The sequence below is a fragment of the Plectropomus leopardus genome, chromosome 9 (assembly GCF_026936395.1).
Source record: "Plectropomus leopardus strain MGB_pleo_1.0 chromosome 9, ASM2693639v1, whole genome shotgun sequence".
Taxonomy (NCBI): Eukaryota; Metazoa; Chordata; class Actinopteri; order Perciformes; family Serranidae; genus Plectropomus; species Plectropomus leopardus.
In genome coordinates this window covers 10,286,828-10,308,983 of record NC_142184.1, presented here as the reverse complement: position 1 = coordinate 10,308,983, position 22,156 = coordinate 10,286,828, and the positions used below count along the sequence as shown (strand labels likewise).

General features: G+C 38.4%; 1 protein-coding gene across 1 annotated transcript; it reads left to right on the top strand.

Annotated features, from left to right (window-relative positions):
- The first annotated feature begins 6 nt into the window (after positions 1–6).
- On the top strand, positions 7–12,193 carry LOC121946474 (chemokine-like protein TAFA-4). The gene is made up of 5 exons (XM_042491041.2): positions 7–1,226; positions 2,288–2,407; positions 4,722–4,877; positions 5,097–5,221; positions 7,233–12,193. Exons 1-5 carry the CDS (start codon positions 1,202–1,204, stop codon positions 7,242–7,244), a joined length of 438 nt encoding a protein of 145 aa, XP_042346975.2. The 5' UTR covers positions 7–1,201; the 3' UTR covers positions 7,245–12,193.
- Positions 12,194–22,156: the final 9,963 nt, after the last annotated feature.

Here is a 22,156-nt window from a genome sequence, read left to right as displayed (position 1 = left end):
AACCCCAGCAACACCTGGGGGGGCAGGCATTATGTTTTCGGGTTTCCTGTCCATCCGTCCCTCTGTTTGTCCGTCTGTCCGTTAAAAGGTCAAGGTCACAAAACATCATAGACGGCATTTGGCTTGTGGTGCTCAAATAAAAAAATAGTTTAAAAAAAAAAAACAACTCTCAAAATGTAACAGCAATGTCTCTTCCCAGAAATCATGACCCGGTTGCGTAAAATAACCCACAGACCCTGTTGCCAGCAGTTTCATGTAGGAACTATTTTCTCTCTACCGAACTACACCCACCAACTGCATCACTGCACAGACGCATCACTAATCATTCTTCATTCACTTTCTAAAATGTAGACCTATTTATTTTTTATAAATCAATGAGCAATTAAAAACATTTCTATTATTTTTATGAGTTATTGTTGTACTTTTCCAGTGAGCCTTAATTGAATATTTATAGCACAGTTTGATATTTTACTTTGAGTGGTGTGTTATGCCTCATTATTGAATTGCAAATATTAATTCATATTCTGGGAACCAATGAAGCAAATATAAATAAATAAATAAATAAATAAACAGGCGTGAATCTCACTTCTGCTGCTTGGCAAAGTGACAGCATACGTGAAAAGTCTGTTTTCAGATATGAGCTTTAAAGAAAACACGTAAAATATCTCGTGAAAACAGCACTTGGCCCTCAGATGCAGTTTATATCCTCTATCCTCTGTGTGACAGGATGTCGATACTCACTTTAAGCTTCTTAGGGCGCTAATGAAAGTGGCCGCATATTGTCCAGGGGACAGATGGTTTCTGTCTTGATTAAGTTTTTAATTTTCCTGACGGGAAAAGCTGGCAGGCTTCGCTCGTCGGAGTGGTTCCGCTGTGTTCACAGACCAACATATCGCTCACATCACATCCTGCCTGAAAGCCATAGTAACTCCAGGTAGAGGAGCTCATGTGTGAAACTGCAGGTTTTTCACTCAGACGAAGTGCTGACTGTTATCTCAGCTTGGGGCGTTATTTAGCAGCACGCGGGCGATCTCCCGACTTGTTTTTTTCTCGCTCGTTCTCGGGATGGAGGCAAGAAAACTTTGTGAAACTGGAGGATCATATCCGCTGCAAACTTTTGCATCCTTACTCAAACGATCATTGCGTAAAGTATGCATGACGTCAACCCAGACACCGATGGAGGCTTCAGTGGAGGCTGTTCATGTGTATCAATAACCTGAGCAAAGGTGAGCGGGACAACATTCAAGATTGTCATTGCAATCACTGTCAAAAGTCTAACAAATTCAATACGTCTTTAATTTTACTTATCTAACTATTGCTTATTATGTAATGGCATGGTTTAATGTTAAGAAGAAGTCAGACTCACTTTTGTTAATGATGATGTTGCACAACACTGTAGCCTTTATATGTAGGCTATATGTGTGCGTAATAATAATAGCAAACTGACACAGTGTTTTGGCACAAATATACCAAATATGAATGTGCAGCATGTTTAAAACTTTCTTATTGTTGTTTTTGTTTAAATTTCTTTTGTAATTTATTGCCCTTTTCTTTCTCTTCTTTTGGATTTATGTATCATAATACTGTTATATAATTTCTTGAAATGTAAAAAAATAAATAAAATAGAAATCGTTTCACTATTAAGTCAAGTCATCTCCAGTTTTTAAATGCAGGTACACTATTATATTCTTTTTTAACTCTAAATTTGACTCAAAACAAGCAATTTAAAGATTTGGTCTAGGCAAACTTTAAATGACTTTTTTATTGACCAAATGTTTAATCAATAATAAAATTATTCATTAGATTAAGCCATAAACTTTATATATAAGGGATTAAGTGATGAATGAAAACACCTCAAGCAGTCTTCAGCAGTGATGTTTTACTTTCTGTCATTTTTTCTTGCATTAGTTATTGCTGTAATTTGACATAAAAGTCCTCGCCCCAGTTTTTTCTGTGACTCATGTGGAATACAACTTGTTTTGGAGCAAGAATTTAGCTTTTACAGCTGAAGGGATGATGTGAGTCAGAAATGAGTGCAAGGACCCACTCATCATCTGCAGCATCCAAAATCAAGCCTCTGATCTGCTTTTTTATTGGCATTTCTTTGATTTGCCTTGGCCTAAGTCAGTCATGTGAGATTGAACAAATAGATGCAATGATCTTATGAACCAAATATCAGGAGACATCAGAAGCTGTATTAATTTAGTTTCATGGTCACATGCTTAAGGGAGAGGTATTAACCTAATTCCTACTGATTAAGTTCACATGAACCTCTTTGTCTGTGTAGGCAAGATGAAGCTGAACATACTGGCTGGACCATTACACGGGGGCCTTCTGCTTCTCTGCGTCGTGGGCTTCTGCAGCCAGCTTGTGTCTGCAGGCAACCAAAGCTCCCGAGGACAGACAGGTAGGTGTTAGACCCAGCCAGACCAGTCACACCCCCTGAGGGACTTATTATAGCTCCTGGTCACCAGCCCAGTCACCGTGTAGAGAGTTTAGTTTAAGCAACAAGACACTGAAACTCATTTTGCTTCTCCTTAGAAAATTTAAGATGTCCTTTTTCATGCTTATTAGAAGCTGATGATCAGACAGATAATCCACAAGCAATAATGTCAAGGCTAAAATGAGATAAAATGGATTTAATTGGCCATGCACTTTGACTCTTGCTAGCTGACATGAATCTAATTACATCCAGCATAATGTTGCTGTTTATCACACACTGAACATTTAACCCCTGCAGTATCACATGAGAAGCAGAGGGGGGGACATTTGTTTCATACCATCAATGGTGGAAGAAGTATTAAAGGTCCTGTAAGTAGGATTTAGTGGCATCTAGTGGTGAGGTTGCAGAATGGAAACGTCTGCATGCTAAGCATGTAGGAGAACTACAGAGGCTGACGTGAAGCACAAATGATTCTGTGCAGAGTCAGTGTTTGGTTTTTCCATTCTGGGCTAAGAACAACACGGTGGACTCTGTGGCAGAAGACTCGCTCAGTATGTAGATATAAATGGCTCAAGGCAATTAAAACACAACGATTGCTTTTTTCAGGTGATTATAAACTAAGTTTTAGAAAACAAAGTTATGAAAATTATACACCCTTTAGATGACCCTAAATCCAAAACACTGGATCTTTAACATTCAGTTAAAATCCTTGATTTCAAATTCTACCTCTATGAAAGTACAGGTATCATCATGGCCTTTCAGAATCAAAATTAAAAGTACTAGTTCGGCCAAAAAACGGACATAATAGATTATGTTAGATTGTTAGAATGGATAAATCAATGCACGAGCAGCATATAAACTACTTCATACCTCTAGACTGTTTAAGTCAGCGGTTCTCAATTTAGGGGCCAGGTCTCCTGCTTCCAGGGACTGTGAGATGATCAAAGGGGTTGGAAGGGGAAAAAATCTTACCAAACATAATATTCAGTTGCTTAAGTGGTCACAAGCTTAAAAAGTTGGACACCACTGACTTAATCAATAATATACAGACTAGACTATCTAGTGTTTTTTTTTTAATAATTATTATTTGTGGCATAAAATCTTAGGTATCCTATGCAGGAATCGTTTGCTACTGTTTGTAAGCACTATATTTAGGCAAAGTGAAGGCCAATCTTTGCTTTCTATGTTTGGTTTTTCTCCACGTTATATTTGTGTGTTTTGTTGCTTCTTCTCAGATACATGCTGCTGATAGTCTGGTATCTGGTTGCTGTGTTTTTCTTAAGTTCTGACCTCATTTATGCACTGTGCCCAGAAACATCTTGAACACAGCAAACTAAGACGAAAATAAGAAAATATAGGCAGAGGGCAGAGTATCGGCAGATAAATACACCACCACACTCTTGTAATGGGTCATAAGTGATACTTCTTTTTGTTTTTCTCTTTTTTAATGGAACATTTTGCATAATATATCACTGATCTGTAAAAAGTACGATTTCAACTGAAGCGGAAGTATGAAGTAGCTTTAAATAGAGGTATAGCGTAAAGTAATGTGCAGGTACATTAAGTCCAGCACTTGAGAAAATGTACACTTCGCTAGTACGACAACAGAACTTCTAAAGAGGTTTTCTTTGATTGTAGTCCAATTTTAAGCCCAACTCTAATCATTAATCAACCTTTCAGTCCTGCAGGTATTGTTCGCCATGCAGCCAGACACCTCTGCTCTAGATTATCAAATGCGCGTATGTTTTTTCCTTCATGGTTTTACCTTTGCTTTGTTGCACCCGTTCAACTGGCAATTTGGTTTAAGTGTGTCAGCATGAATCATCAGCAGTGTAATAATCATCTGAAGCAGCATTCAGTTGTTTTTTTCCGAATAAATGACGCAGAAGCAGGTGCGGGACAGAAATTTCTGTTCGTGCTGTTAATTCAGCTCATTTCTCTTCATTCAGGCAATCTGAAACATTCAATTAGGAAGCTGAAGATGCCGATTGTAGCAAATATGTTTTGACACTTGAATGTGTTTTTGTTTGAGTGAGGCATGAGTGCTGATGCTTTTCATCCACTTGGTGGTGCTGCAGCTTTGGAAACATCAAAATGACAGTTGAAGTATTTTATGACTTTGCTTATATGATCTCATCGGAATGAGTGTAGCAAAAAGGCTTCTATATTTATTTTTTATTTAACATCTTATAAAACAAATAATTCATTAACTTTGACTATAACAGTGCCATCTGTCTCAAGCTGCCTCTACTTACATGTACTAAATTCTTTTCCTCAGGGTCATCGCAGGAGAGGACAGGGACTTGTGAAGTGGTTGCTGCTCACCGTTGCTGCAACAAGAACAAGATCGAGGAACGCTCTCAAACAGTCAAGTGCTCCTGCTTCCCAGGACAGGTGGCGGGGACAACAAGAGCTCTGCCCTCTTGTGTTGAAGGTAAAATTACCCTTCTACCTCTTTTAACCTGAAATATTCTGACATGACATGAATGTATTATTTATCAGGTATTCAGTTTCACCAGAGTTCACTGATACTGCGGCTGTCAAGGACCAGAGAGTGTGATATCTGATTGAGATGTTTTTATCCAAACAAGTCTTCTTTTAAAAGTCCTTTCGTCTAAAAAGTGACCTTCGGCTGTGGTGTGTTTTTCTCCAGCCTCCATTGTTCGTCAGAAGTGGTGGTGTAAAATGGAGCCATGTCTGGAGGGGGAAGAGTGCCGCGTTCTCCCTGACCTCACGGGTTGGTCATGCATCTCAGGGAACAAAGTAAAGACCACAAAGGTAAGGCCTGCATTAGTGTGTGAGTCACAGTGGCATCTGCACTGTAAGAAAAACATAAAATGGCTTTAGTTTAAGGCATGGTATTTATAGACGCTTAAATGCAGCCATACAGTAAATCTCCTTCATTTTTATTGCATTACTCGTATGCAAAACAGGGGCCGACAGACTTGTGAATGCTCATCATAAAGCTTTATTTTAGTAAGCTCTCCTTTGATGCTGAAAGATTCCACAATCAGGCGTAATCACTGCTCCCATTGGCCGTATCAAGCCTCTTGCTCCCCGGCAAGCACAGTTGGCTCAGAAAACCTAATTCTATAATCTGGTGAATGATGGGGCCAAGAGGACAAACATGAAATAAGCTGTAAACTAATACCGAACAGTAAAAACCATGTAATTAAATCTGACGGCCAGAGGAAACCCCACTGTGTTCAGAAATGCACTCATAAGTTGCCTTTTTGTTCAACCATTTTATGTGAGCGGTTCAGGGGGAAACATTTTACAGTGAAACAGGGGCATGTTAACACTGGCAGCATGCAGCTGGTGATCAAAAGATACCCAGTGGTCATGTGGGCCATCAGATTATAGGACTGAAATATAGAATAACTGGTGGAAGAAGTACTCAGAGCTGCTATTTAAGTAAAAGTAGTAATACCACAGTGTTAAAATACAGTTTTAAGTAAAAGTCATTCAAAATGTTTTTTTTTCCAGCCATGTTTTTGTGTCTAGGTAACTTAATGGTTCTTTGAGGCAGCGGCAATGGACTATATAGTGCCTTTATGGAAGGTTTCAGTGGGTTTCTAGTTGTCATTGGAATATCTGCTAATATGAGTGACCATCGTGGTACCTGTTTTCACAAATTTCTTGGGGGGGCCCTGAACATTTGCTTGGTTCGCTCCTCCTTACGGGGTGCCTCTGTGAACCTTTACCCTAATTTCCTATGTTTTTTGTGTTGGAAACTAATGGGATAGACGATTTTTTAAATATGTGTAATATTGAGTGAGACTGTTGCAGATGGCATCTGCAAAACTCTCTCTAATGTAATGTTAAGAGACCTTTCTGCACTGTCAATTAACGTCCACTAAAAGTAGTTGTTTTTGCCACTGACGGACTTAGATTGTTACTATAAGTGTGTGACAACTTATGGAAAGGACCCCTACAGAGATATAGACCTCTCTTTCAAGAAGTAAGATCATTTTTGTTTCATCAGAAACAGCCCCAAAATCACCATTGCCATAAATGCCTTGGTTTGTCTTTCTACTCTTCCAGTAATTACCAAATCAGGTTGGGTTTAAAACCTTAATTGACCCAGTTGGATGTGAAAATGTACTGGTTCAATTCATGCTAAAATTACTGTTTATTTAAATGTAGTTTGGTGTGTTTGGTGATGGCATTTATAGGGTTGTTTCTGGTTAAATAAAAAGGTTCTTACTTTTGGCTAAATCTGTAATGATCTAATGTTGTCAGACTTATAACTTATAATAACAATCTGAGCCCATCAGTGGCAAAAACAAGCACTTTTTGTGGCTATAAATTGACGGTGTAGAATTGCCCCCAATGGTTACAGTGCAGCCTGTTTTTCTGCTGCTGGCTGCAGCCCTTCTGCCCCAGACTGGACCAATTTTAAAAAATTATCGTCTTGAACACAAAAACATGGAAAAATAAGGTCCATGCTGAAAAATACTGACGTTAACCTTAGTAAAAACACATAATTATCTGCATCATAATATACTTAAAGTACTACACTACAAGAAAAAGTACTAATCATGCAGAATTTCCCATTTCAGAATAAATTAGAGGATTTTAATAATTGATGCATTAATGTGTACATCATTTTAATGTTGCCTCTGGTAGATGCAAGGCTAATTACTTTACATACTGAATATAATTACATTTTTATCACATCGCTCAGGTTTATCTTGTTTGAAACATATTGAAATAATTGTGATGAAATTAACAAAACCAGAGTTGGAAAATTTTCTACCCTTATTTCTTACTATCTTGTTGTTTTCAGGTGGCACGGTAGCAAGGCGACAAAGTAGAAGAAACTCCATCTAATCAGTACAAGCCTGTCCTGCCCTGCTGCGGTCACCTTAACTAACACTGGACTCTGAGGACAGTGAACGCCCCGTCAGATAGAGCAAAGAACAATATAGATTTAATTAGATATCTCCTGGCTGAGCTTTAAACTGCAGGAACTCATTATTTTAATTTCCCTGCGCTTGAACACAATTTTAGTTGGGGTTAATCCCATGGAGTGGACAATCTATTAGCGACTGACTTAAGATAAAACGACGCAGCGCCCCTTTCCCAGTCCAAACAGGCAGCTGCTGCAAAAGTCTGTATCATTGTTCCAGTGCTTGATATGCTGGGCACATTGTGATGCACTCAATCAAAGTTTGGATGGGCCTGCTGGCAGACACTTAAGGAGAGATTTTGTGGATTTTCAGGAGGCAGAATGTGAATCCAGTCGGTTGCTTGTGACTCTCTCTGCCGATCAAAGCAGAAAGCACAAATACTGAGAAATTTATGATTATGTAGCATTTGTAAACAATGCTGTCCCGTAGACTTACTTGGAGCTTTGTAAAGAGGTCAGATCCCCGTGGACTACGCCTTACCACAAAGAGGCACTCTTCCAAACACACCTGCACACACACACAAACACACACACACATACACAGGCTGCTTTTGGACTCCACTGGTTGGACAGGCCACCACCTGCAAGGCTGTGATGGCATGCACACAAGCATGAAGCTCTGATGCAAAACAAGGACTGTTTGAAATGCTAATCATGGGGAGAAAGGGAGAGAGAAGAGAAGAGGAGCTTCTTCACTGCTGAGAGTATTTACATCATGCTTTTGTTTGTCTCTCTAAACTGAGTACTCCTGTGGAGGGAACTCCGCTTATAGTAATGATGGGAAACATTGGAGGTTCTCTGCCTTGAAGCAAATTGTAGCCACTAACAGAACTGAATATTTACTGTTATTACCACTTCATCGGTTGTCCTCTTTTTATGAATAATATTCCTTCTGGACCCACCCTGATTGCTTCTCTTTTATCTCTTGAGTTCAGTGAGATGCTTTGCATTTTACCTTTGCAATGAAGAGACATTTTATAATAACACTTATACGGCGACTGCAAATCATCCCATCCGAGGCTTCAGACTTGTACGAATGCCACATGCTGTGCCAGTTGAAAGCAGCTGAATTCTAAGCAGTTTGCTCAACATTTACTTAATGCAATTATGCATTTTGGTTGTCTCAGTGGTGACAAGATTCTTCACTGAGCTGTCACGCAGTCCGAGGCACTTTAGGCATGGCTTTGCTTTGTAAACACTGAAGTTTTGATCACTTTTTAATGTTAGTGGGGCTGTGAATGTCATCAAAATCATATAATTTTAATATTAATGATAATATTGACACTGAATTTGTTGAATCATTTAGAACAGTGATTCTTATGTGGTGGGTCACAATCCAAAAGTGGTCCTGGTCCATTCTGAATGCTACCACAAGTGACTCGTGACCATGTCAAGTTTATGGAAAACTCATTTTATTTCAAAGTACAATAAGTTTACAGTACATAGCTTGCATTTTGAAGTGTGGTTTCCTGCTGTAGAGTGAGAAAGGGGTTTTTTTTCTTCAAGAAGACCCTTCCCAAAGCTACAAATATTTTTCCTTGAGCCTCCCTGTGTGACTCGAGGAAAATGCATTAAATGTTCGTTCCACAGGATGTGTTCAACCTGGACCGTCAGAAATTTGAAAATTCAACAATAATTTGTATTTTCACAGTCTCTGGCTGTGATAAATGGTGCTATTTTGGTGATTTTTATTTTGGCGAGCCAAAAGGTTTGGAAGAAATGTTTTCTTTGAAAATAACCAAAAATGTTAAAAGATAGAAAAATCAACAAAAGCAAGACAAGAGACAATAAATAAATAAATAAATAAATAAATAAACGGCAAAAGTTTTTAAAAATCACTAAAAATTTTGAAGTAAAAAAAAAGAAGCAAAAAAACAAAAACAAAAATAAAAAATCTGGACCCAGTGCCTGGACCAGGTGGGAACCACTAATTTAGAAAACTCCTCCCTGAATAAGTGATGTAGATGAAAGAGTAATACACCTTTGCTGATGAATGAAGTTTTTTTGTTTCTGTGTTTTAGCAGATCCACTGAAAGCTTATTGCATAAAAAAAATGTTTCTGGTCATGGGCTTTGTAAACTTCGTAAGCATCTTTGTGTTTGTATTGTTGCCTGCTGACAATAGTATTATTAACACAACCTGAGGAGATCAGCCATATACAGAGTTGGAAAATGTTCATCCAACATACTGTTAACAGAAGACCTTGGGTGTATTTGATTTGAAAGCTGACTTTAAAATGTAATGCTACACAAAGGGGGGATTGCAGCAATGGAAACTCCACACAATGTGCAATCCACTCGAACAATGCCCTAAATTACTGTATGGCATCAAAATGACCTTAGATTTCAATCAGCACGTCTCTGGCACAATATAATATTGACAAAATTACAGCTTTTGTATTGTATTGTACTGTGTTTAAGGTTTTGTGCATAAACCACAACTATTCAGTATTATTTCAGAACATTTGGACCTTATGGATTAGTCAACACATATCTGAACCTTTTAATTGGTTTTTATATTGTCAGATAATGTTTAAAGATTTTTTTAAGCAAAAAGTGTAATCAGTTATAATTTGTTGCTTTTCTTTGTCTTATGTGTTAATGCAACATCTTTAGGTTTTGGAACATTGGTCAGAATATGCAAACTAAATATATTTAGACCAAATCATTAATCAAGAAGAGTGACAGGCAGATGAAGCGCAAATGAATAGCCAGAAAAAAATGTTCCTATTGTATGTTTCTGCAAACCACAGATATGATGATGATATATATTTTTACATGTTACATGTTATTTTATAGCAGGTTTGTTGCCACTTTACATTTCTTAACAATGATGTGGTGAAGGTCTGGTTAGATTTAGGCTCAAAATCAACTTGGTTATGGTTAAAAAAAAAGATTGCGTTTTGGCTTAAAGGTCCAGCGTGTAGCATTTAGGGAGACATATTGAAGGAAATGGTATTTAATCTTATCAGTATATTTTCTTAAGTGTATAATCACCAAAAAAAACAACCAGGTTTGTCACTGTAGGAATTGCCACGATATGTCAGCAAATACACTCAAGTGTGACAAAAACAGGTGGATACATTGGGAAGTGTTGCCAAAAAAATCCAACTGGTGTTGGTTTTTATCGGCTTCAAAAAGTGGTCTGCAGCTTGGCAGGCATTTCACTAAGGTGTCACCGTCCCCTCCACCTCCCAGTGACAAAGACAGCTTATATATATTACGTCACTTTATGAATTCTGATATGATACATATAAAACATGCAAATGTAACATATTCATGGCGTGCAGAAACGTACAATGCCAACATTTTCTTTTTGGCGACTGGCTGTTAACGGTAATGAAAATAGTCATTACTTGTTTTTCATATTTTGTGTTTTTAGTTGCTCAGTTTTGGAACTGAAACTTCTCTTGAATATAAAATCTTGTTAATAATGTATACAGCAACTCTGGGAATAAACCAAGAAATACAAGAGTTAGATTTTATATATTCCTGCAAGTTAAACTCAGGAGCTGGATGGGCTGCTCTAGAAGTCCAACGCTAGTCTTATCTCCCATTCCTGCTCATTGAACCATTCCCCATCTTGTATTTATGTGTTCGTATTGTACAGAAATGCAACGCTCATTGAAGTTAAAGGTCCCAAGATTCCCTGAGTGTTCTTAAAATCGGAGTAGATCTGGACGAGAAAGCTTGGGAAAGATCAGGAACTCGTGGAGCTACATTTTCTCAGCGACTCTACAGAAGCTGCAGAAACGATGAATCCACTGGGAATTGAACTGAATAAGTTGATGTGAATTCCATATTATTACCATCCTCACACTCTCTTCTGTGTTTATTTTTTCATGAGTGTATTGAGACATAATTTTTTTATTCCTGTGTACTGTGCACAGTGTATATTGTAGTGTCATGTTTGTATATTGTTTGTAACCTTTATGGGCATTTGCTCAAAGAAGAGATTTTGTTTTTCAAATTCTCAACAAGAACTAACTTTTTATAATAAAAGTTTGAAATAAGCTAAAAAACGTTCACACCCCAGTGGGGTTTATGTCAACGTCGACAGCATGCGTCCTCATATTTGTGCCTATATTCCTAAAATACCAGCAGCACTCACAACTTTCTTTTTTTCTGATTCATTTTCAAAGGAGCTGGTGTGACATTCATTAGGTGACTTGCAGATGTGTCTTAGATTCACACACACAGGTTCCTACAAAGGTTTAGGAACTCTTTCCACGCTTCTTGATTACCTTTTTATCTTTAAAATAACCTTAAAGCCAGTCAAAAGAGCTTTATCTCCGTTAGTCTGAAGAAATTGAGTGGAAACCCTCTGAGCACCTGTCATCATGCGTGGCTTTAAAAACAAAAATCACATCCTAAATTCAAAATGAAAGCAGCCAAAATAAGGTAATTAAGGTAGGAGTTATGGGATCCTCGCTCTTAGCTCGAGCATGTTGAGAAAAACTGCCTTACACAGGAGGTGACAACAGATGAACAGAAGATTAAATACACTTTTCTCCATTTCATCCACAAAATGAGACAGAAATAACCTCAATTTAGAGACGTTATTTACAAAAGTGTGGACATTTCTTTAGATTTGAGTCTCATACTTCAAACCGGAGTCAGTTTTCTGGCAGCTTATTTGATCTCAGTTTGCAGGTGATATGTGGCAGAGGGCCCTCCCTCTCTTGTGGCCGTCTGTTGGGGACAGTAGTTCATGTTCGCTAATAGAAAATAAACTGTCCTGGGGCACATGAAAAACATAATGGAAACGCTGTTCTATTCCCCTTTAACAACTTTTTCCTCATACAGTGTTGACACTTGTAATAAAAAATGTAAACACAATTCTCCTTGTCTCCCTCTCTTTGTGTATATACTGCGAGTGTGTGTGTGTGAACTAAATTAGCCTTTTACTGCAGGCAGCTATATAGGCGACTCAGAGCAATAGACTGAAAGTAGTTTGGTCATGGCTGAGAGGTTTCATCTATTTGCTTTGTCATTATGCATACATATTATCTGGAATGGAGATTTTTTTTGCTTAATTAAAACAGAGAGCTGAACAGTTACACTTTACCAAACAAACATTAATTGGATGATATTAATGTTATCAGCTGCGTGTGATGGATTCATATGTATTCATGCCTCATGGCTGCATGTTACATTAATGAAACAGACAGTGTTTTGCACGCCAACAAGGAGGAGAGAAACAAAACTACACAAAGAATCATTCTATATCTTGCTGAATGTGCAAGTTGATTGTTTAAAAGTTTTTCTTTAATTTCTGAAAAAAAGGTGTAATGGATCTCACACTGCAATTAACCTCCTTGTACAGGTGATAATAAGGTTTCATTCAACTGACTTCTGTGTGAATCATTTCAGTTTTTTTCTTCAAACTGGTGATATGTTGAGAAAAGAAGACATTATGCTTTCGTTTAATAAAAATCTAATGGTAGAAGATTAAACTGAAGAGCAAAACTAAAGTCACTCTGTCCAACGTTTAAACATCAACACTGAGTCAGTTAAACTTAAAAAAGAATTTGTTAAAATCATTTGAATAAATATTTAAATCTAGACAAGGCAGGACAGATATGACATTTTTGGAAATATACATTTGCTTTCTTGTCGAGAGTCAGATGTCACACAGTCATCGAAGTGGTATAAATCTCCTCGTCTTACTCTCAGCAAGAAAGTGCGTGTTTCCTAAAATGTCAAATTATTTTTTTAAAGATTAGGACAAGGAGTCATCAAAGAAAATTATTATGTTATAATGTATTTTTTCCAGATGGATGAACCCCTCGCTGTTCTAGGGCTTCACGTCATCTCAAGGAGTTTTTTTTATTGCATTCATCAGGGGTAACATTTACTCTTACCGATGTAACATTTTTTTGTACTTGTACTTTTTTGAGTTTAGTAGTAGAGTAGGGGAGAATGGGGTTGATTGTCACATTAATTAAATCTTGCTCCTGGTGCTGTTAAAAAAATATTGGTACTGAAATTTTCAGATTTGGGTTCAGAGGTCACCTACAGGGTAATTTCAGGAGTAAGATACTTGGCATTGAGGGGAGAGGATTTATTACGAAACAATTGTAATCCTTAAAAAATAAGAAGGGAGAGCTATAATTGCGTTTTTTTTCCCCTTAGGTAGACTTCAGCGTGTGGTTATTAGCTTAGACAGCATTTGGGGATTCTTGTTTCACATTTTCTTTTGGGGTTGGTTGTCACATGTTTTGTCAACAAGTTGTTGCATTTCACTGAAAAATCAATCAGTTTCAATGAAATTTAACTTATTAAATTAATTCTTAAAAAAAAATGCTTTCATTAATATAACAACAATTGACCCCGCAATGGAGTACACAAAACATATTCAGCAGTCCATTTTATTTTGAACAGCATAAGCTGATAAAGAGTAAGGTTATTTTATTAATATCTAACATTTCAGGCGTCCATTGCACATTGAATGGGAATTAAAGTAAAAAATGTGACAACCAGCACTGTATTCCCCTGCCTTTATTCACTAATAGTAGATAGACCTTGATTGTAGGTTGTGGTAATTAGCATTATTGTACCTCCCCATAGTTCAAAAAAGGGGGTTAATAGTTGCATTTATCTTATTAATTCAGCAGAAATATAATGCACCTCCCGGGCAGAATTCTAAGTGACCCAAATCAAACACACCCACGATTTGACGTCACCACCAGGTGCATCCGCGTGGCTAACTGCTACTTGCTACGCTTCCACTGAGGAGCTGCTACCTTCACTGAGGAGTTTGAGGCCTTTCTGCTGTTTGAGATGTTTCTGACTTCAGCTCAACATGTCTGGAAACGTTGTTGAGAGGGCCAGAGACGCTGGGACTATTTTGGGATCGGAGCGTACTAGTTACATTTTGCTTCGAGGATGAGCGAGCAGAGAAGCTGAACCTGGACCAGATTGTGGAGGACTTCAGCATGCAGGAGGCTCGCAGCGCGCCTTCAGACAGGTGAGTACATTAGCAAAGTCTTTGGCCTACTGGCTGCATGGGCGTGTTTTCGCCGTAATGTGTGTGAGTATGGCTAGAGTCGCTGTGAAGTTTGTGTTGTTGACACATCTCTGTGTTGTCTGGTGATGTTTTCTTTTGCTGTTGAATCTATGAGAAGTCTTGTGAAGTCTTTTTTGTGAAATTGTCTTGAGTTTTATCCTAATTTCTGGAAGGCGGTTGTGTATTTGTAATTGATTATGGCTTTTATGCACAGGCTGCAAAGTGCAGTCTGCAGAGATGGAAGTTATTGTTGTCGGTTTGGACATACAGGCTGTTGTTGCTGATGTTGTTCCACCAGTGTGTACTGTGACATTTTATGCAATTGATTTTGTAGCCTGAAGGTGTTCTTGAATTTGACTGTAGTGTCATGTATCATTATCAACATTTTGTCTTTACCCTGAGTGCATTTTTACACAAGAACTTTTGCTTTTACTTGAGTGATTTCATTTTTAAAAAAGCAATAGTACTTTCACTATAATGCTGTGTTTCTCTCTCTCTTTATGCATTTTCACATTATTTAAAGGTTAAGGGTTTCGCAAAATACTGGTATTGACCATATTTGTAATATATAAAATAAAATATTGATGTCATTTTAATAATACACTTAGGATAACACAGTTTAAATAATTCAGCACCTTTTAAATCATTACTGTTTCTTTCAGTTCTCGCTTCGTCTCCTTCACCTAACTTCATCTGGCTGCTTTTCCATAATCCATTAAGTGTAATTACTCTATTAGTACAATTTTACAGACTCTCACCCTCTCCACCACCCTACATTTGTATTTAGGGTTAAATTAATTTGCCAAAATAGACAAAACACAGAATAAACACAGGATGAATGTGACTGATAGCATTATCATTACTATATCAATTATATTATATTATATATAATATAATATATATTATAGTATATTATATTATATAGAATTCTATAGATGTCACAATAATATAATTATTGTGAACTGTTTTGGCCACGATAATTGTGTAGTGAAAATCTGATATTGTACCAGCTCTATTAACAGTTGTATATCTTTGCAGTATTGTCAGGGTATGTGGGAACTTCCCTCTATGTTCTATCCTCAAGTGAATCAGGAATCTGTAAAAATGGCATCTCTAAAATTGCTATAAAAAGAAACCATCACTGCATAACATGTAAATGTCAGGTTTACAATACTGGCAGTAGTGTAGCTGACAGTACCGAGACATTTTCTTCTACAGTCTCTTAAGAGCATATTGACAGTTTTCAGTTTGCCAGGGTGTCTTGGTTTATGGAGATGTCAGTGCCTCTAGGTAGTCAGACATAAAAAAAAGTAGGTACTCTTATAGCATTTGTCCCAGGTTAACAGTTTCAACAGAGTAACACATTTCTCACTTGCTTTTTTCTTTGAGATAAAGGAAATGTATTTTATCACATGTTTAACAAAGCTTGATGAAGTCGAGTAGGTAAGGAAACAAGGAACAATATTACATCTCATTGATGTGTTGAAGTCAAAAAAGATGCTGATGTGTGAATGTGTTCAATTATAGTTAAGAAATTATGCGTTGATACAGCCTCATGTTACCTTACACACCAAGCCACTCTCACCCCGTGGGGTAAAACATAACATCACTTTGAAAATACATGCAATGCGCACGCTGGAGTAAGCCACTCCAATAATACCTATGGAGACCTTTCTTTTATGCACACGGCTGTTTCGACCTTGCTCACATGTCTTTAAAAGGCTGCGATTTTACCTGGAAATTGATGAGTTATGCCTTCATCAGTCCCTCCAGAATTTCACGGGCTGGTTTTGTAATTGTTGGGGCCTGAAATGCCTGATTTCATGGCAGCTTTTCTAACAAAATTACAATGCATGTTGTGATGTTTAAAGTTGTTTCATTTTTTGCAATGAAAATACGGGGGCAAGTTTTTGTTACCCGTTTTAAATAGTCAAATTGTGGTAAAGTTTTGGTGATTAGACAAAATTGCAAGGTTGTGTAGAAGTCACAGGCATTTGCTGAATTTGCGTTAATTGCTGCAATTTCAACATTGCAAAATTCTCAGGGACAGCTTTATGCCCGGAGATGAAGATGGAACAAACTGCAAAATTAGACGCTGGCGTAAACATTGAACATATTTTCAAAGCGTAAACCCATATTATTTGCATGCCATTCGGTGACGGTGGGATGCACGCATGTGTTAACCATTTCCACACAAAGAAATTTAAATATTTTTTATTTGTGGGTAAAATAAGCTGATGTTTTAGAAAGCTCCATTCACTGATGAAGATTTTGGGATTAGGTTGTAGGCTCAGGAAAAGATAGTAAGCAGACCTTTTGGATTGAGAACATTTTTCTTTTTATTTTACAGACTGGTTGTTAAACACGTGAATTATAAATAACATCACATTTATGATCTGCTAAAAGTACCTTTGCTGCTTCAACATAACTTGTCTGGTGTTACCTCTTGCTTAGTTGTAAGTTTAAAAGACAAGCTGTCATTTTTGTGCAAGTGTGCACACAGCCTAGGAAATAATTGTCACCATGGCATTTTTAATAAGCCTACATGTTGATGAGCAGCATGTTTTCCCCCTTAAAATGAAATCTCACCCTTCCCATTGCAGTGTTTCTTGTATTATGGAGTCAAACAAGGACGAGGGTGTGAATGCATGTCCTCTGAACTCTCAACTTTCACATGACAGGCCGTCACAGAATGCTGCTGAGCGCGGGCCATGTGCTCACCCTTCAGATTAGGGCAGTCTAATTTCATAAACTATTTTTAAAGTGTCTTGTATGGGTAATTGTGATTTACTGTCAGTCTCCATTAAAGTCAAGTGTAAGGGTGAGGCCAGTGTGGTGAGGAAGAAAATAACCTACAGCAAGACACCACAGACAGGGAGAAGGATTGGACACGAGTCGCTCGCTGCTCATTTCGCGTCCTTCGCCTCAAAGGGTGACGCTCGCATTATGTCATTGTCTTGCCATGAAACAAACAAACAAATTAAAATCACAGGCAGGCAGTTTCTTGGAGATAAACACAATAGTATCCCTAACCAAAAATGTTTAAACGGATATGTAGAGTAAATAGGTGAATCTTAGGCCCCATCCCATTTCTTATTTTTACCTTTTACCCCTCGTTTTGAATGCCTTTTAAAACGGAGTTACCAGGGGTAAATTGTGCAACTCTTTAGGACCCTCATAGGTAATCAAATGTTGTCACTGATGGTGAACAGATGCAACTGTGGCAATAATGGTATTATCACGATGAGATGTGCCATTTATCTGATGCAGATAGAAAAGCATGGACACATCTGGGCTCGTGACTTGTTACCAAATCAGGTATCACGCTATTAATCAATCAAACAAGACATCTAATAAAAAAAGAGCACAGCTTCACAAATAGACTTTGTATAAACATGGACAATGCATTTACACTTACTCTCATTGCAAAGACACAAAGCCAAAATATACCAAATCCCGCCCATGCGATCTTGTGCTGGTGATGTCATTTGGAGCTAGAGTTTGTGCAGTAGCGATCTCCATGGTAACTTCCCACCCAATACACCCAGACAACCAAAATGCGAGCACACAGATTGGCACGCACAGCTGTCGGTTATGATGTCAAATCCCCCTTTTAAAGCGTTTCATGACTAATTAAACCAAATTAATCCATACTTTGAGTTTTTTGTTTGGCCCAGGCCCGCGGGAAATGTGCTGGGGTTAGAAGCTACTGGGCATCATTGGCAGATTTTTCCCATTGACTTACATTTGGAAATAAAATGTCTGTAAATCAGTTGATACATTTTTTCGCGTGTCAACCCCCGTGAAATGATTTGTTTCCTTATCAGAATTTTTTAACATTTGGAAAGTCTAGAATAGCTGCAAGATTAAATCATTTCATCCCCGTTCAAGTTAGCGGAGCACTAAATCAGAAATTGCCAGTTCAGCCTGTGGAAGTCTCTAGTGTGCTGGCCCATGAGTCTGGAAGCAGTGCCGATCATCTGACTTATTTTTTACCTCAGAAAAAGAGCATTTTTTTGGCTTCATGCGCCACTGATCAACTTTCATAGGAATGAACGGGGTCCCACCTTGAACACGGTGTTCAGGTCTTTTAATACATCCATGCATGCCCCATCAACTGACATGGAGGGGCAGGGTTTATGACTTATACTGCAGCCAGCCACCAGGGGGCGATCAGGATGTTTTGACTTCACTTTTGGGGAGCTGTTATGTCGTCTGTTTTTGTATACAGTGTATGACTTGATGCAAAACTGAGGGATACGGGCTAATTGCTAGAAGAAATTTAGCACATGGCCCATTTGTTTTAACTCAAAAGACGTAGTTTCCATTCTACCTTAAAAATTTAAACTGACTGAATTTAAGATGAGTATTTGTTTTAACTTAAATTTAGTGTCCATTCTGCCTTAAAATTTTGAGTTGACTGAATTTGAGAAGACAAGTTGAGGTAATTTTATAATGATTCAAAATAAACCTTTCTGGTCAAATAAACCTGATCCCAAGTCAGTTGTACTTCAGTCTTTCAGTGTATGTAACTTGTTTTCAACTTTGCTGTACAGAATAGTTCTGTGTATGATAATATATAGTAATAATAGTGAAAAGAATTCCACATGTCAGGATGTATACAATGGCTGCAGAAACCTCCACCATCTATAACGCTGCCGCCTTTCAAAGGTACAATATAATGACCTCCTGCCCCGTCGCCTCGTTTGTTGTGTGAAATTTTTGACTCTTCCCTCAAATGCCATCTATTGGCTCTATTTATGACAATGTAAAGGACGTATGGAAGTATGAGGATAGTGATATTTACTTTATTTGAAAAATCTACTTTCATACATAAAGGGAGTAAAATCCTTAAGCCTTAAGAAGTCCTTTCAGTCCCTTTAAAGGCACAGAGAATTCTATTTTCAGGGCTTAGGCATTCGTAAACCAAACTACCAGCCTGGTTAAAGTTGTCGGTATTCATTAGCAGCGCAACTTCAACTCATTTTCAGGTTTTTCATTCAGCCTGCAATTCTAATATGCCAATAATAGGCGCACACAGTCCTCTTACTCAGCCTGGAGGCACTTCCATGTCATGGTATGTCTGTTCAGCCTCTCCATAAAGCTAAACTATAATACCAGACCTATTTTTGCATACCTGTAGTTATTGTGTACTATATGCTGTGTTGTTCACAATAGCTTGAAAAAATGCAGGGAGAGCTCATCTTTAATTCAAGGCAGTTTTCTCACAGTGAGATAAATCCTCTTCCCACTTATAAGACGGAGAAAAAAAGCCTGCAAGTATTCATTTCTGTATTCGGCAATTATTTAGCCTACCTGTATCGTCTGCAATTTCAGAGAGGGATTCAATTTTATGTTTCCGTTAGGCGCTTAGCTGATGCTCTTACCCAGAGCGACACTGAGTTGCTTAAACTGATCCTCTTCCACAATTCCACCGCTCCAGCCCACGACATATGGCCGACACACTTGTCACGTTCATTTCCAAACAATCACTTCAGGTTCACAGCGGGTCACACACCCTTTTCAAATTACCACACCAGGAAACTTAACATTTTGTTGTGTTTCGACTTCACGGTGCAGTGTGATTCTATTAGAAAACCATTTTTAGCCCTCTGATTTAATTTACTCTCCCACATTTGTCAGCACGAATATCAGCAAAAGCGTCCCTGCAAAAACACCAAATGTCAGCCGAGTGCCTCGGCATCGCTCTGACATAACTTGATATAAGTCGGTGCAACAGACACTGTGCCGGTGTCATTGTAAATCTGTCTGTGTTTGCTTTGTGTGATCAAGTTGTTATTCCTTTGTGAGGACCTAACGGCATGAAAGGCCTGGTGTTCTCTGCATGAATCATTTAGATGAAAGCCTGAGGAGGAGGGGGGAGAAGGAGCATGAGGCACCTGATGTCAACTTTAATTAGAATCCAGTTTGGTCGGCGTTACCTTGACTTTAAAATCTCAGAATCCTGCAGGGGCAGTGGAGACAGTTCTCGGTTACAGGATGTGATTAGACTAGGTAATTCTGGCGATTGCTTGATGCCACAGAAAACAAAGAGGGGTCAATGACTTTTAGCTTGTTAAATGCTTTGTGTGTATGTGCATCGCTTGCAGTTTCTTGTACGTGTATTTGGTGCAGATCTAGTGTTTGCAACAGCCGTGCACTTAATTTTATCCACTACTAATAAAAAGGCATCTTGAGCATCGATCTTCTCTCAAGCAGATAATTATTGGTGCGTGGGGATTTTGTCTTGATAGGAGTTATTTCACACTTAACACTTGATCATCATATCCTGTTGCTTTAAGTTGTACCTTGATATTCATGGAAACAGAGCAGCGGCTTCCAAGTGCAGAGAATGGGGCATGACTAGACTGTCTGAGTGTCTTGAATGAAATGTGTCTTCAGAACAAACCCATGGGAGCCTCAATTCCCAGGACGTCCCTGGTGCATCATAAAGAGAAGTCAGGGCACATCACCATCACTTGTGTCTTATTTCTCACTGTTCTGCAGCTTGATGTGAGACATCAGAGCCTACAGCGGTAGCCCAGAGAGCCACTCCGAAGACTGACAGAAAATGAGATGCTGCTCACTGCCATCTTGCACATATTATGCCCATTTAGCTATCCCCATGTTGGACAGGAAACATTATTTCAGAGGCTAGTTTGAATTGTCACAGCCTGAAGCAAATAAGGCACGGCCTAAACAACATTTTCATGTATTTACCACGCCATGTTTCGCAGTCACTGCTGTCTCGGACAAATGTTGTAATTTCAGCACAATGGATGATGGACAGTGTGTTGTAATTTGGCATCTGTGTTTATGCTGCACGATCCGCAGCGCAGATGGAGCCAAGAGACAACATGTGCAAGGGCAGAAACACAGCAAGGAAACACTGAATACATGGCATTCAGATGCTTATTGATCTCTAATATTGCACTAACTGGATTCACAGTCCAATGTCCTCCCCCTCATTACAGCTGAACATGGTTGTCTCTCTATTAAACTTTCTAATTGAGTCAAATTCACAAGCTGTATGGTAATGAATGGGGGTGGCAACAGCTAGTGCGACAAGTAACAGCTATGCAAGTTGACTCTAGCTGCCATGCAAATAAGCTTAGCATGTGTTTCATGTGAGAGCCAAAGAGTCGCCTCACTCCCAGGTTCTGTTCCACTTGCTTTTGCGCTGTATTTTTGCAGAAGTGAGTGTCTTTCACAAGTCTTTCTAGGAAGCTGAACTGGATTCGGGGATTTGATATGTGAGTTCAGCAGACGTCAACCTGTGATTCTGTCACATCAAAGAGCACACTTGAGAGTGAATTTTAATCACAATCATGTTTTTTCCTTTCCACAATTAAATGAACGTGATTGACTGTGATATTGACATTTAAAATATGCACTCCGCTCAAAAAACAAAACAACAAATAACAGTGCATATTAAAACAAAAGCTTCCTAAGGTAAAAGCCAGCCACCGGGTGAGATCGATATGTTTTGGCTTTACTTTTTGAGGGCTGTATCATGCCTCTTTGCACACACCTTAGACTGTAAAAATAATGGATGTAGCTATCATGACATCACCCATTGGTTGGTGGACTCAATTTCAGCATTTTGGCTGTGCCATCTTGTTTTTTTTGGTGCCAGATGTGACCATATTGGGGCGAGAGGGTGAAGCTATGGAGGAGTGAGGGAGAGTCTAATGGAGAAGTTGAGGACACTATCAGCAGACAGTTTGTCACTCAAAGCAGCCTTCCCTTAATTATGCATAACTTTAAGCCTTAATAAGATTTAAACGGATGAG